This window comes from Ctenocephalides felis, unplaced genomic scaffold, assembly GCF_003426905.1.
Source record: "Ctenocephalides felis isolate EL2017-DRISC unplaced genomic scaffold, ASM342690v1 CF-g0.4_SCAFFOLD_01170, whole genome shotgun sequence".
In the NCBI taxonomy this organism is placed as follows: Eukaryota; Metazoa; Arthropoda; class Insecta; order Siphonaptera; family Pulicidae; genus Ctenocephalides; species Ctenocephalides felis.
The window spans coordinates 67,896,529-67,914,079 of record NW_020537324.1 but is presented as its reverse complement, the minus strand read 5'-3'; the positions used below and the strand labels follow the sequence as shown (position 1 = coordinate 67,914,079).

At 27.8% G+C, this 17,551-nt stretch overlaps 1 protein-coding gene across 1 annotated transcript in view; it reads right to left on the bottom strand.

Annotated features, from left to right (window-relative positions):
* LOC113367572 overlaps positions 1–17,551 on the bottom strand; it is a 106,739-nt gene that overhangs the window by 42,705 nt on the left and 46,483 nt on the right. Inside the window, exons 7-8 of the mRNA XM_026609169.1 lie at positions 4,490–4,610; positions 653–759 (exon numbers count right to left, since the gene is read on the bottom strand). Coding sequence (XP_026464954.1) covers positions 653–759; positions 4,490–4,610 — 228 coding nt within the window. The remainder of the gene's footprint in view (positions 1–652; positions 760–4,489; positions 4,611–17,551) is intronic.

Sequence of the window (17,551 nt, the reverse complement as noted above, 5' to 3'; positions counted from 1 at the left end):
CGCAATCCGAGTAGAAAGGGTTAAAGAAATATCAATACATACGATGATAAAGAATATTTGTAATCAAAAAATTGTAAATAAAAAATTCTACATATAAAACCATGATTAGGCTAATAGATTCTAGTTTATAAGCAAATTTAGTGCATAAGAATTTACTAATGATAAATAATTGATTTGAATAATTATATAGAAACTAAATAATTATTTAGATGAAATTACATGATGATTTAAGCAAAAAATTAAAACTGATGCATTTAACTAAAATTGCATGCAAATTTAAGAAAAACATCAAAACCGATGCATTTTATTACTTAAATGTCCTTTTCGAAAGCCAAAAGCTCAATGTTGTATACATACTTGATTCTCCGTCCGGCTTTATAAAAATACAGATACCCAAAAAATATAAATACATATCAATATAATATAAAAGACTATTTGACCCATAGATACTTAATCAACTAATATTTCACTAATATTATAATAAAAAAGGTGATATATATTAAATGAGTATTTATAAGTCAAATAATCCCCACATAACAAAATAATCACTACACATCTCAGTTGCGTCGGCGCTTGAGTAAACGAAGTTTCCCTGTCAAACATAATAAAAATTTCGTGTTTTTTCGAGTTTTGATGAATTAGTAGGACAAACCTGTGATGGCTATTTTGGCCGACCATTTAGAGGTTCCGTCTAAGACGGACTGCTTGACCGCCTTCATGTGACCTGCATGACTCTTATCTTCGACCGTGAAAACCTCCCTGGTAATACATTAGGTTATGGCTCATATACATAATCGGTAGATAAATTTCAAATTTCATGCACCAATAATTTCTAGATATATGTAGATATATAATAGATACATGTAGAAGCATATTTATTTTCAAATATGTAGCGCATTAATATGAGTAAGAATTGCCATAGTTTGTGTAAACGCGATAACGCCTCTATGAATCATTTGATAACATTTTATGTGGTTGTATATTTTCTATTAAAACTAGGTTAAAAGTTTTAAGTAATAAAATGATTTATGTTAAAATATATGAAAGTATTACACATAAGGCAAATAACTAGTATTATGACAATTTAAACAAGTTACATGAACTTCCCGATTTGTGTAATATGATCGACTTAATCCATGATAGATAAATTAATTTATGAGTAGCTAAAAGTAATCAAAGTGGATTTATTACACATAATTGAAAATCAAACACGTCAACTGATTTTCAAAAATCAATAATTTTTATAATTGAGCCACTTTTTTGTAGGACTTTGTTTAGTATGTTCATTAAGACCAAGTACTCGATCGTTATACCAAGTAAATCGTCTAATTTTAATTTTAACAAACGTCAAAAAAACTACTCATTTTCTCAAACTTTGATGAATTTTTAAAATTAAACTATTAGTCGTAAGGCCGTAATATTTTAGTAAATTCTATAAGACCATGATATATAGCGCCAAAAAAAGTTCCATAAAAATCGACTCAATTTTTTTTCCAAACGGTTAATTACAAGAAAACGGCTCAGTAGATTTTCACCTAAAACTAATCAGTATCATTCCCAACTGATATCTTTCGAACAGTATTGGATTTTTTGAAATCGATTTGGTAGTATTAGCTTAAATGTCGACGAAAAGCTTAACACTTTGTTCTAAATTACAAAGAAACGGCTCTGCTGATCGTCGCGTAAAATTGATAAACGCTAGTCCTCGTCGAAATACATCGAATGGCTTTAAAATGTTTAAAATCGGTTTAGCCGTTTTTGAGAAAACGACGATTCACGGCAAAAAATCAGTTCAGATACACATACACACACACATACACACAGACACACATACTTTTTCCAATTTTGGTCTCATTCGATTCGGAATGGCTTGAAACGTCGAGAAAACATAAAATTTGCGAATCGGATTTTTTGATGAAAACATAAATTTCTCCTTCGGAAAGTTGAAAAATAACATAATTATTTCATTTTTAACCATTTTACAACCAGAATTAAAAACGTGGCCCACTTGTGTCTACAGCTCCCTATTATTTTTCTTTAGCAGTTTTTGTTATGATCATACACAGAGAAACTTAAAATATTGAATTACCATCATTATTTATCAAGTTGCATCCATTTATATCTGCTCTAGTAACAAAAGTGACAAAAATGCATCTGAATTTATGAGCCACGAAAGCATTAAATTTCAATTGACAACGCTATTTTTTTACTTACTATCACCAGGCTCTGGAAATATATTTTACACCACATTCATCAAAAATTAATTTAACAAAAAACAGTTTTCCTTATATATTTTCTTAACTCAATATTGAACGATTACAATTTTACTAACAAATTTTAATATATACCAGAAGCGGGTTATAATTTCTGAATATGTTCAACGTTATTTATTTTGGAGCTAATCGACACAAAAATGTATGTTTTATTATCAATTATATTAAAATTATAGATTTCACAAAAACAATATTTGCGTAGGTATATATTTCGTGTGCGTGGAGCATTGGCTAAGTTTATATTTAATCATCATTATAAATAGATCGTTTTGGACGCAAAAATATGTTTTCTATGAAATAATATTTGCAATATAATTACCGTTCTGTCTCATTTTGATCATATTTAATTATTTATATAAATCTATTTATACAGAGAAAAATATTATATCTCATATCAAAAACAACATAAGCAATTAAATAACGCCAGAACGTCGTATCATTTGGGTATTGATAAACATGTTTACCAGTCAATTTCATAATTAGAGAATTTGCTTCAGAATAATATTGTTGATTCAAAATAATTATGAAAGTAATGAATATAATAATATGATAAAATATTATAAAAAAGTTTGTTTATTTTAAATATGACAATATGTGCAATAGGTACAACATAGTGTTAATATTCAGCTGTAGATACGCATTATATTTAATTTATTTTCTATTACATTTAATTTTACTAATGCTTCAAATTTTAATACAATTGGAATAAAATATGATAAGATTCATAAAAACAACTAGAACTGATTTAAAGAAATAACTAGTTGAAAGTGGCATTTTGCCTTAAGGCAGATTGCATAAACTTCCCGAAATGTGTAATAATTGAATTAATGAACCGAAATTGAAACTTAAATATTTAGATAAAATTTTCAAATGATTATTTCGAAAACAAAATTTTCGCTTTCATTTAAATCTAGACATTGCGATTTCCAATTGAATTTTCTCAAACACATTTAAATTATCTGAAATTTTATTGCACAGACACGAACTTTCGACACAAATTTTTGATATCGACTCAATCGCTTTTGAGAAAACGTCGGTAAAATTTCTGATTATAAAAAACTTAAAAAAAAACGCTATTAATTTTTTCAGAATTTGATAAATTTTTATAACCACTATTTGTAATCCGTAATATTTTAATAGGTTATAGAAGATCATGATATCTATCGCAAAAAAATCAAAAAGTCGACGAATTTTTTTTTTCAACAGTTAATTAAAAGAACTTGTACCAGCGAATCTTTACGAAAAACTATTCAAATCGATTCCCAACCAATATCTATCGAATGGTTTTTGAATTTTCAGAATCGATTCAGAATTGCGGGCTAAAACGTGGACGAAAAATTTTTCACCTTTCTGCAATTTACAAAGAAACGGCCCGGCCGATCGTCGCACTGATAAACAATAGTTCTCATCGAGATACATCAAATGGCTTTTGAATTTTTGAAATCGGTCCAGACGATTTTTTTGAAAAACGCCGATTTACGGCAAAAAATCTGTTACACACACACACGCACACATACACATACATTTTCCAAATTTGGTCTCATTCGATTCAGAATGGCTTGAAACGTCGAGAAAACATAAAATTAGCAGATCGGATTTTTAGATGAAAACATAAACTTCTCCTTCAGGAAGGTAAAAATCGTCGAAACTTTGTTTCAACAGTTAAATGCGACAAGTTGTGCCAGCAAATCTTTACCAAAATCTATTCAGGTCTTTAAAATGTTTGAAATTGGCCCAGCCGGCTTTGAGAAAAAGTCGCCCAAAGGTCAAAAATATTTTCACAAACACACATAGTATTTCTAAATTTGGACATTCGATCCGGAATGGCTTGAAACGTCGAGAAAACTAACGTCGATAAAATTAACAAGTCTTATTTTTGATGAAAATATATACTTATTCTCCGGGAAGTTGAAAATAGATAATAATTAATGAATCAGAAATCAAGCGTAATTGCACATTCATGATAATATACTGAGCAATTTGGCGCTTAAAAATGTTAGAAAACTGTCTTCACAATATTTGATAGTGAAGTTTGTACATCTTAATGATCTACAAATACATTTATATGTAAACCGTCAATTAATATCGTCTATTACTACCATGGCGTCACGTTACATCTCATTAAATTCTTACTCATATTAGTGCCCTGAATATTCACCCCCCCCATCCCCAAATCGAATCTCAACCCAAAACCGCCAACAACCACCGCCACTAACCTGATCAATTCGAATATCTCCGGCTTCTCCCTCTCCCTCTGCTTCATCCTCTCCTTCATGGCGGTGATGATGCTGTTGGCCTTGTCCTCCGCGCCGTGCTTCGAGCTCTTCTCGGCGGCCCCTGCAAAACACACTGGAGGGATCAACAGTCGTATCTGGACGACAGAGAGTCGGGCGCGGCGGAAAAGCGCTACAAACTACACTACACAGCCAAGTTGTTTGTTTTTCCAGAATTTCATTATCGTCTGTATTTGTAAGCGCCACAAACTAATTCATCTAGTCATACTTATAAAATATAAATATGGTGATAGGTGGTAATTGATTTTTGTATGATCGTAGTATGCGGTTGCCTGGACGAAGGTAATTGACTTACTAAATTTTTGCTATTTGCTATATTTTTTAAAATGATAATCATATATTGTAATTACTGTACCGTAATCCTGTTGGATTATGTGATTCTCTATTAATTATACCAAAAGTTGTACTATCTGCTGGCTTACAGAAATTAGACCCTTTGTGCTGTCACAGAGCCATCTATCTAACGAACTCGTACTGGTGGCCGATATTTTTAAATTTATTACTATATACTACATAATATTAGAATGAAAATGCTACATAATGTATTATATAAAGTAGCCAAACAGACCAAATTAATATGTGTAGGGGGCAAGAGATTCAGGAATAAAATGCGTACTCTAGACTCGGACAAAACTCTCTTCAAACATAATCTCTTTTCTCTTTTCAGTTTGATCTTAAATTTAAAAGTAAATTGAATTTGATCTTAAATTCAAAAGTAAAGGCAATGAATTAAATAAAAAAAGATGTTAAAAAAAAATTAATAACAGTTATAACACATTGCAAATATAGAAGTGCCTCTTTGATGTCATCACTACTCATTTAATACATTCAAAATTTTGATATGCAAGTATGAATAATAATTTCTACTAGATTTTAATAAATTTTATCTTATTTTTAGTAATGTAAACAAATTATAATGACCGAAATAAAAATTAAAAGTTATTTTAAAAGATTTGAATGCAATTTATCAAAATACTTAAGACCGCATATCAACTACGAATTTTGTAAAATTTTAATATCAAAGTGTATATAACAGTTTTTACTATATTTTAGTAAATTTTGTGTAATTTACACTAATGTAAACAAATTATAATGTTCAAAATGATAATTGGAAGTTATTTGAAGAAAAGTAAATATATAATATATAATGCAAAATATCAAAATACTAAAGTACCACTATCTGATGTGTATTAATGTTAACAAATTATCATGTTCTTATTGAAAATTAAAAGTAATTTAAAGAAAAGTTAAAAATGTTCTCAATCCATATGAAGTAAATAATCAAAATACTAAAGACCGCATTTCAACTACGAATTTTTGAAAATTGTAATATTAACGTATATATAACAGTTTTCACTATATTTTTGCAAATTTTATCTAATTTTCGCCAATATAAACAAATTATAATGTCCAAACTGGAAATTAAAAGATATTTGAAGAAAAGTAAAAAATGTTTTGAATCCATATAATGCAAATTATCAAAATACTAAAGTCTACATTTCAACATTTCATAACATAAAGAAGCCGGGTTGAAATTACCAAGGTATTCAAAAAATATAAAAAATTTACATATTGCTAAATATATTACCAAGAAAATATAATGATATTATGAAATTTATAAAAAAAATATATAAAATTTTAGTGAACATATTTATATTTATATTTATGAGTTTAGTACTTTTTTCCTGATTTTACTAATTCATACAATTTAAAATGTTCGGAACGAAAATTTTAAGTTGCTTTAAGAAATGTAAAAAAAGGCATTAAATTCACATATTATTAATTATCAAAATACTAAATATACTGAATACTAACATAAACAAAAAAGAACTAAATCGATCCACATCTGAATAAAAACTATCAGAAATCTTTTTTAATTTTATATGTAAACCGATTTACAGTTAGTAGCCTTTGAAAACAGAAATATCCGACCAGTTGATTGGCACCAGTTATAGTATGTGAATAAAATAAAATAAAATAAAATAAATATCAAATAAATCTTTTGATTGCAAAATAAAAATAACAACTTTTCAATTTCTTCATTACAAATCGTGATATTTACAAGGAATCCTACTGATTAAAAGTAATTTTACGCCTACATATTATTACAGATGATAAACTGATACTAGCCGAGTATTAAATTTTCGTAGATAATAATAAACAGAAAATAATTAGCAAACATTTATGAGAAAAGTTTAGTAGATCTATGAAAGTGTTCAAAATATACAACCGTTTAATCCCTGAAATATCGATTCAGAAATTGATCTACCGATAAACGCTCTATTCAAACAGGGTATTATATATTTTAATTAAAAAGGCTCAATATTTTAAAAGTAATATAAAATAGAATATGACGATTTAGCATGAATATGGTATACGGTATGTATGTCATTATGTTTTTAATTAATGAAAAATTAAAACTAGATTAACTTTGTTTATAATAATAATTATTTACAGTCCAAGCCCTGTCTCATTCTTGATGCCTTCACTCATTTTTACATTTTTTTATTAAAAATATTACACATACCGTCTAATAAAATTTTGCAGAGATTAAGGGAATCTCAAAGTGAAACACTGGGCCACATTCTTTTCATTTTTTTTAATAATCACATAAAACAATCTTGGAAATTAAAATTATTATTATGGCTTTGATGACTCTTGATATAAATATTCTGTTCGCAAAAAAAACAGTAAATTTTGTTACATTGTAACTATTCTTAAACTATTCCAAGATAAACTCCATATAGGATCGACTATGAGAATTGGTCAATTATCCAGATCTACCCTTGGTTTTCGATGTCTACCTCAAACGATTCTAATAATTTTTCGATTACCAGTAAATTAGCACCATTTTACGGATGCCACTTCAAATGCCAGGCCGCCGCATACTTGCATGAATTTCATGTTCATTTTTTGTTCGAAAAGTAAATGAAATAAATAAAACCATCCGACATAGGTGGATAGGTAGAACGTGGATCGTTAGATATGATGTATTAGGCATTGCGCCTGCTCTTCCCTATATTCTGATGATTTATAATAGAAAAAGTACTGAAGATGAGTATATATGTATATGTCGACAGATGTATATATATATATCGATAAATACCCAGTATTATGTTAGGTATGCTAAAACTCTAAAATAGCTGAACGGATTTGGCCAGTTCAAGTTTTAAAAATTTCGTGCTAATCCAGAGGTTGTGGGAAAGGTGAGATATTATTTCAAAACCGCATAAAAACTTAACATATTTATTCAAATTTTTTAGAGAAGCGTAATTTAAAATAATACAATAGCAGGCGTCTCATACGTCAAACGTCAAATGGTTTTGACAAATTATGTTTAATTGAATTTAAGGATGTTTTAGATTAATATTACTTAAATGTATTAAGTTGATTAATTTGTAGTTTTATTCATAAACAAAAACATTATCAAACGAGTCGCAAGTGTTATAAGAAACTCAAGATATCAACTAGTTTGAAATGTTGATATGAAAATAAACTTTCGAACTTTATGGCACTCTTTTTTGGAAAACTTTTTCTTTAACCTCTGTACTTATGTTTAAAGAACATTTGCAGATCATATTATTATTTTATACAAATTACTTTATTTAAGATCATAAATTTGGAATCGATGAAAGAGATCATGTCTTGGAAGGATTATTTGACATTTTTTTGATTCTCGAAAAATTGTTTAAAAATACCTTACTTAGCAAAACAATGTTTACCGGGTCAGCTAGAATATATATATATATATATATATATATGATATATTCAGTTTTCAGGGCAATACATCAATTAAAAAATTTGTATGACTTTAAAACATTTTTATTTTTTCGACACATTGTTTTGTGTCATCTTCAGTGGACTATGTAATTGAATTAATCCTAATTATTTCATATTATAAATGTTTACAATGCACAATCCTAATTATTTCATATTATAAATGTTCACAATGCACCAATTTATTTATAATATGAAATAATTAGGATTGTGCGTTGTAAACATTTATAATATGAAATAATTAGGATTAATTCAATTACATAGTCCACTGAAGATGACACAAAACAATGTGTCGAAACGTATGGAAAAAATAAAAATGTTTTAAAGTCATACAAATTTTTTAATTGATGTATTGCCCTGAAAACTGAATATCACATATTTCAACATCAAAATTATAAAAAAATTTAATATATATATATATATATATATATATATATATATATATGTATATATAGACATATGTTTAATGCTTATATTAGTAATTACTTGCATCTAACCACTGATATGATAGTTGTGTACATTTGTGTGCATATGTGTTTATTACTGAAAATGTATTATTACTGAGAATCTATTATTATTACATTAAATGATGTACCTGATGTAGACCGAAACGTATGACTCAATAAAACTGCAATTATTAACATTTTTAGTTTCCTACGTGATATGCACAAATAATATAAATATACGTATACATATTTATCAATTTATTCATTTTTATTTCGATATTTCTATTAACAATAAATTTTTGTACGGATTATCTTAAAATGAAAATTCAAACTACGGATTAATAAATATTCAAATTTATTACCATACAGCAAAAACTGATGGAAATCGCAAAACTGATTGAAAAACTGACTGTGCAATTGCAAAAAATAATAAAACCGTGAATAATAAAAACTTTTATAAATAAATTAAGGACTGTCAAAACCGTATTGATTTGTTATAAAATATATAAACATATTAAAATGTATGCATATTAAGTAATAGTTAAATTTGATTGTGTCATTTTTTATAATTGGGAACCATAATTTGTATATAATGAGAACAAGTTAACTTTAAAAATAAAAATAATTTGTTTTGGTGTAAAAATATACAACATTTTTAAGTGGTATATTGATAATAATAATTAATATTACTTAAGACTAATATTCGTTGCTAATATTAATTCTCTTGAAAACATCAAATCTCGTTAGATTTGTACACCGTGATTTTTTCGACGTTTACTGTGATTATCCAGCCATCAGGTTATTGATACTTTTGAAAATTTTAATTCCGATTGATATATGTTGCTGAAATTAATACTCATCAAAACATCAAATCTAACGATCCATAAACAATAATACACATATAACTATTATTATCCACCTATGTCAAATCATGTATGAATTTCGAATTCGAAGCATTAAAATGATTCGTGATTTTAGTGCAGCTGATATCATATTGCTATTGTTCGTTGTTTTTGCCAATAAATTTATTGACAATAAAAATAAATCATTTAATTAAATTAAACAACGAACTCATAGCCAATTTATTAATCTGAGCATTTCTAGATGAAATTAATCGAGCATTCAAAAAAATTAATCAAAAAGGTGCAGACTGAATAAATATTCTGTGTAGGTATACCTTGTTATGTAGTGTAATATGTATGCTATAAAAAGATATAAATATTATCATAATCATTTTGTTTGTATGTTCATATTATGAAGTGTTTTTGTACATGAGATTTTGAAGTCCGGTAAAAATAATAAATTAGGAAGAAAATGGTAAATAGTACATTTTATTGATTGTGGAGTATATTAAAGCATATAATGTAATGTTCACTCATTATAGAAAAATTACCCATGGAAAAGTTTTTAATACATTTAATATATCATTTTTATACATTAGGATCCCTCCTGCAATATTTTATTTAACATTAAAGTAAATATTGAAATTATCATATTTATTTTATTCTTGACACACGATTCACTACTTAATTTGCTTTCGAAATTAAAATTTTGTTCATAATAACTTCAGGAATATTTTGAATTCAATTAGTCTCGAAATAGATTTTTAAACCGAAAAATCTAAATGTGAGTTTAAACTAGCTGTAAGTGGAATTCTGTCTTGAGGCAATTATGGCATCGTGCCTTAAGGCAAATTGCTGGAACTTCCCGTACCGTAACGAAATGTTCGTGGAATACTGAATGTTTTCAAATAGATTATTCTAAATATTGTAACATTGTCAATATTTATAAGAATTATATAAACTGTATTGCAGAGTTGAAATTATTTGTAAAGTATATTAGAACTATAGTCAGAATTAAAAATGAAATCTGAAATATTTTCGATATAAACTAAAAAAAAAAAAAAAAAAAAAAAAAAAAAAAAAAAAAAAAAATGGAACAAATTTTTTTTTTCCAAAATCAATTATTTTGTTAAGACAAGCAGAAAGTTCTTTGAATCATTTGAATCGGACGCTTAGTTCTCTCAAAAACTGCCATTTTTTGTACATTTAGCTCTGTATCTCCGAAATGGCTGGGCCTGCCTTTGCGAAAAACTAATAACCCCTTCTCCCAATCATTACTAATTGAATGTTTTTTAGATCATTCAAATCGGATGCTCCATTCACTCAAAAACTCGATTTCTATTTTCTGCACTCTTTGCTCCGTATCTCCGAAACGGCTGGACCTGCCTTCGCCAAAAACTAATCAGCTCTTTTCCCTATCAATAGGAATCGAATGTTTTTTAAATCATTCAAATCGGTTGATCCGTACGCCCGAAAACGTGGACGAAAATTTGTATCCATACATACATACACACACACACACACACACACACACACACATCCATTTTTTCTGAAGTATGCCAAAACGTTCAGAAACCTTCAAAACGTCGAGAAATGTAAAAATTTTCAATTCCGATTTTCGGCCCATTACAATAACTTACCCTACGGGAAGTTAATAAATAACTCATTTTAATAATGAAAAAAAATATCAAAAAAAACTTTTGAGTAAAGTCAATATGCAAATTTTTCTCTTTTTATTTTGAATTATTTAGTATCTCTAATATTTCAAGCATTAACTGATGAAAATCATTTGCAGCAATTAAAAAAAAAACACCCTGCCCTATTCAATAAACTTAGACTGATTAAAAAAGTTACCCAATCTCAGTCCATATGTTGGCAGTCAATATAAAAATAAACTGCAGCAAAAAATACTTCGTGAACATTTCATTATATAGATTTAACAACACAATCAAAAAACTAATCTACCATTTTCATTCCGACCGGCACGTTGTTAGTAATTGTAATTAATTTGAAACAAAATATATATGAAAGTGTTCATAGTTTGAAAAAAGATTTAGCAGATAGAGTGATAGAAAAATAGGTTACATAGTGATACAAAAGTGGTTAAACTACTATATAGATTTTTGTGGATAGAATTTGCAGGAAAATTAAGTTTTCTAAGTTGTATTATACATGTCACAATAAATTTTGAAGTTGTCGAGTGCTTTATTAGCAATTTTTGTTGTTTTGTTGTTTTGCTTTGTGAGTGCAAATGAGTTTTTAGCGTTTCCTAAGAATTTGAATGGAATTTTATATTGCCTTTGGGTCTCTAATTTATATAGTCCGGTCAATTTACGCATTCAGAGTTACAAAAATTCGTAATGAGCTTAATCTTTTAATGAGCTATAGCTTAAAATACAATTATAAAAGAAATCTTAAAAGTCCGCATCTTTCCGCGAGAAAAAAAGTTGGCACAAGGTCAAAGGTCAAAAAATGAATTTTTTGCGAATTAATTTTACGACAAAACAGACTATTTAGCCAAAAATCGCGAAATATTTTTTTTTCACCTTTGACCTTATGCCAATTTTTTAGCTCACACCGGAACGATGAGGACTTTTGAGATTTCTTTTATAACTGTATTTTAAGCAATTTTATCAAGTTATGAATTATTGCAATCTTTACCGAAATTTTAGGTATAAATTGACCGGACTAATATAAATAATATTTTCGCTTCATAATATCCGATTTAGTGGAAGAGAGGTTTATTGCATCACAGTTCCTAAGTCTTCTATAGTTTTAAAAAACATGCTTACATTTCCTTACCAAGAAAAAAAATTCAAATTATTCAGGTTTAATATTAATAAAAACATGCATTTCTTCTAAACTTTACAAATAACTATCAAAGTAACTGCATAGATTGTGATTCATTATATATCGGCAGAACTAGCCATAATTTTATGAAAAATGTGTTTAACGTTAACTTGAAACTATGCTAATTGATAATATTAAAATTTGGCATAGATTTTATTATATAACTTACTGCATTACTGATACCCTCACACTATGAATTAATTTTTCTACTGTTTGTAATATTAGGAAAAGCAAATTGTAAGTACGTTGTATCATTTTACTTTAAATTTTGAAATACTATTGTTTTATATTTTAGCTTTTAAAGTAATTTTAGTACCACGAAATGAATGAAGGCTAGAACTATAGTCAAAACGTATAAACGTTGAAAAAATTCATGTTTTTTATTGATGTTATGCGCAAATATTAGACTGTCAATATATATATATATATATATATATATATATATATATATATATATATATATATATATATATATATAGGTATTAATTCATAACATTGCTGATGTTATCTATAAAACGTATTCCATTTCTATATTTTACTCTTATGTATCATAAAATTTGCAACAGACATGCGAAGTTTACGATCAAGAACGGAAAAATTTATATCGAATAATAAATAATACAAATATTATTATTGTTATGATGTCAGTAATCCTAGTAAAACATAAAATATATGAATCTATATTTTATTGCATTACTGAATAAAATTTAGTAAAAATTCTGCTTATTTCAGATGATTCTGAATTGTTTATGGCTGTTCATATGACAATGATGCATATTATAATATGCAATTTCGCATATGTTTATAAAAGGTTAAAATTAAATTGTTTATTTAAACTAAATTGACAAACATATATTAGTAGAATGAGTTGCCTGTTCAACACAGTTGCATTTGTAGATTTTGAAAATGCGAGCTTTTGAGCTTTAATGCATCTTTTCGCTTAAAGAGCTTTTAATAATGAAAAATTTTGTTAATTTTTTCTGATATAATTTAATAATTCGTTTAACTACAAATTGACCTGTAAATTTATTTTCAACAAATATTATGCACAATTTGCTAAGATTAAAAATAATAAAAATCTATTTTGTCGGATTGCTTTCTTGTTTCATAATTTAATCTAGTTTGAATTTGAATAAACAACAGTCGTAATATAAAATTTGTATTAAATTGTTGAAAATTCTTCGAATAAAAATTAAGTGGTTTTATATCAACTATTGAATGACTAAATTTTTAATTCCATTATATCTTTGGTTAAAACAATGCCTATTCCCATTTCAATTTCCCATCGCCACCGAAACGTGACGATTTATAAAGTGTTTCATAGCGGAAACTAGTTGAAAATTGCCTATAGGCGCCCCTATTGCCATTATAGGCACCGCCTGCCTGATGTGAAGAGGAAATAGATGTCATCAGAAAGTTTGAGATGGAATCGGAACCACAGTTAAGATGCTATCAATGATTTTCGCGCGGAATGAGGCAACTGAACTCTTCGCAAAGCAAAGTTTATACCAAATTTAGTTGCGAAAGTTTAATAGAAATTCTATGTAATAAAAAAAAGCAAAAAATTTTTTTAGCTATGATTTCCGTTGTGAATCGTAGAAGGAGAATTTTATACGGATTTTGTATTTTTGTAACGGATTTCCTAATTTTATGTGTTTTGACAACTCAAGTGATTCTGAATAATAAAATACTAAATGGTCATTCTAAATCATTTAACACAGAAATTGAAAAATTGACCTTTTTGAAAATTACGAAAAAAAACTGTATTTTTTGCTTCGACTTGTTTGAATTGTTTTAGTTCTAGTTCAACGTACACCTAAGTCTGTTTTTACACGGAGATTGGTTCCAGAAGAAGCCGTGTAAAAAAAAAAACGTGTAAAAAAAGACATTGATCTTATACAAAAATGGGTGATTTGTTCCTAATCTCTAAAACCTATTAAAATTAGTGAAAAACAAGAATTTTTAAGAACAAGAATTAAATTAGTGCTATTCACATTCGCTTTGACCAGTAAAAATTGTTTGTACGCGCTAAAGGGGAATTCACTTAAATCTTTAAGCTAGTGTTCGCAAACTATCGATACCATCGATGGTTTCAGACTTTTTTCTTTCATAAATACTTTTTTGTGATATGAACATACTTCGCTAAAATTAAATTTGACAAAAAAAATTAAGTACATAAAATTTCAAATCGTGCTAAATGGAATAAATTCGTGTAAAAAAATTAAAAATATTCAATTTTCAAACCGTGTTATATCAAAACCGTGTACAAAAAGACCGTGTAAAAACAGACTTAGGTGTATTTGATATCTCAAAACTCAATATAACTTTTCGCTAAACTATTTTTGTTTAGTAATGGAAAGAAAGTTACTAAATGCAATAAAATTATTTTATAAATCGAATCTGTAAATGGGACCCCAGAAAGTGCGCTATAAAAAACTCTATTAAAATAAAATATAAGTATATTAGCACATACACGTAGTATCTCCACTGAATAGCGTGAAATGAAATGATGATTTGATACGATAACCATTAAATTTTAGAAATAATTATTTTAAGCCATCGTAATTTAATGAAATCCATATCGATCTGTTGGCCTATTTCATGTAAATTTTATTGACGTGTAATGGATCATAAAGCCAAAACGACACCACAAATTCACTCTGTGTGACATCAATATAATCGATTCTATTTGAACCAAATATCTCTATTAAAGTAATTTATAAACTGCGTATTTAGTAATTTTGATTGAATATTTATGCCAATTTGAATAGAATATATTTGTCAATAAAAATCATCGTAGGAGTTAAACATAATAATTTTGTAAAAGTTCTTCTATATTACTAATTTTTTTATGCACAATAATGAACAAAAATTAGAAAGAGTTTCTATGAAATAATTGTGATGATGCTATTTGCTACATTGCTACATTTAAATTTTATTTAGAAAACGGCACACAATGTAAAACGCTATAATGCAATGTTAAGTGCATTAACATGTGCATTTGGAGTCCGTTTGAACTATCCTACCCTGTCTGCTGATAATTACAATCCATTTACCGGTTTAGTAATTAGGGTAGTACGGTTCAGATGGCGACATGCCCGATTAACATTAGGTAAGAACTCTCTCGTTTTAGAGACTCAAAAACGAACAATTCGACAAAAAGTAATGTAGAGCTAACTACTAATTTGAATGCTCTTCTAAGTAGAACAGAATTATTTGAATAGTGTCAGTGGTATGAATCATTCAAATCGGCGGATCATCACAAATCAATTCAAGAATTGGTCTTTGTGAAATGCATTACTAAGTCGTTGTGCACTTATCATTGAATATAACACTATTTATTCCAAAAATAAGGTTTTCGATTTTCATTAAGAACAAATCAATGCAATGTAGAGCAAGTTATATTAATCGCAAAAAAATCGATAATGAAAATTTTTATATATCTTTACGTATCAAAGGTATCTGAACATTTTGGCATACCTTAGAAAAAATAGATGTATGTGTGTGTGTGCGTGTGTGCGAATACAAATATTCGTCGACGATTTCGAGAACACGAATCAACCGATTTTAAAAATTAAAAAAACATTCGATTTGTATTGATAAGGAGACGTGCTGATTAGTTTTTGGCGAAGGCAGGTCTTTTTGATACGGGGCAAAAAGTGCCAAAAACGGTAACTTAGTTTTTAAGAGAACGAATTGACAAGATGAAAAACTGATTATATTTTTGGTAAAGCGGGTCCAGCGGTTATGGACTCTCAATAAAAATAAGTTAAAAAAATGATTTTTGGCGGTCAAATAATACAGATTTTGATAATTTGTGCAACTTTATAATTTAAAACAATAGTGAACAATAATGATTTAATTTGTCTCATTAAAATTTCACCTTCATAAATTCGTCACATTTCGAGTGCCAATAATGTTAACTAAATATATTGGCTTATCCAATTAAGTAGAGGTGATCAATTACGAACGTACATGCTTTTTTTCGCGTTCCCGACGTTCCAGTGCAATTTTATGATAAGTGAACAATAATGTAGTTGATTCAATTCGTCTCTCTGCAATTTTACCTCCATAAATTCGTTACATTAATTAATCACATTTTAGCGACTATGTCAGCCGACATTGTACAATACTATATACTATATACTATATATAGCAGCAGCAGCAGCAAAAGAATTACTAATTAAACCCCTACGGAGTTCACACTGCAGAATTCGTGCAGTTTATTTGTAACTTTAACAATACATCATAAGTTTTTTCTCGCAAAAAGTTAATCGTTGTGCAGTTTTCAGTCGCCCAGATTTAGTAGCAGTTATATTGCGGTTGCGATAAAATTTTATGCCGAATAATTTATAATTTTTACTAAAACCTATATGCAAAATCGTTCTCTATGCGTCATATATTCTGGCGGTTGCATATTAAAAAACTGGCTCACAATTTAATTTCGGATAGTATTAAACTGTTAAATTATACATTGGAGCAAAAACTATACTGCAATATTTATTATGAATAATAAAATTTACCGTTATTAAATTATTACATTATTATGTATCATGTTGGGTGTTTGAATGAAATCTAATGTATATTTATCTACTCATCAATAAATCTTTTATATGAGAAAAATGAATCTGCCCAAGGTGTCCAAGAACTTAACGTCAATCCGATACATGGTGATATTATTGACCGTAACTATCCTAAAAAATTGCAAAAAATATCTCACGTTGTTTGGAAATTCATTTTAAGTTTTTGTTTTTTACTAAAAAATTTTCAAGAATAAAACTATCAAGTATTTTATCATTTTACAATCTAGATTAATGTGTCAACTTTTGTTGATACTTGCCAACATACTTTAGGACATTTTTTTGAAGTCGAGCGATTTTAGAAATTTTTAATTCATAGTTTAACAAAAAGTCCTAATTCTTGAAAATTTGGGGCAATTTTGTTATTATTTTTTACTGTGTTCATAGAAATATCACGAATGATGACAGATCCAAAGTTTAAATGCACCAAGTTAGTAAAATAACCGAATAATGGCCAAAATTTCACCAAGGCTCTAGTCTAGATTGCAC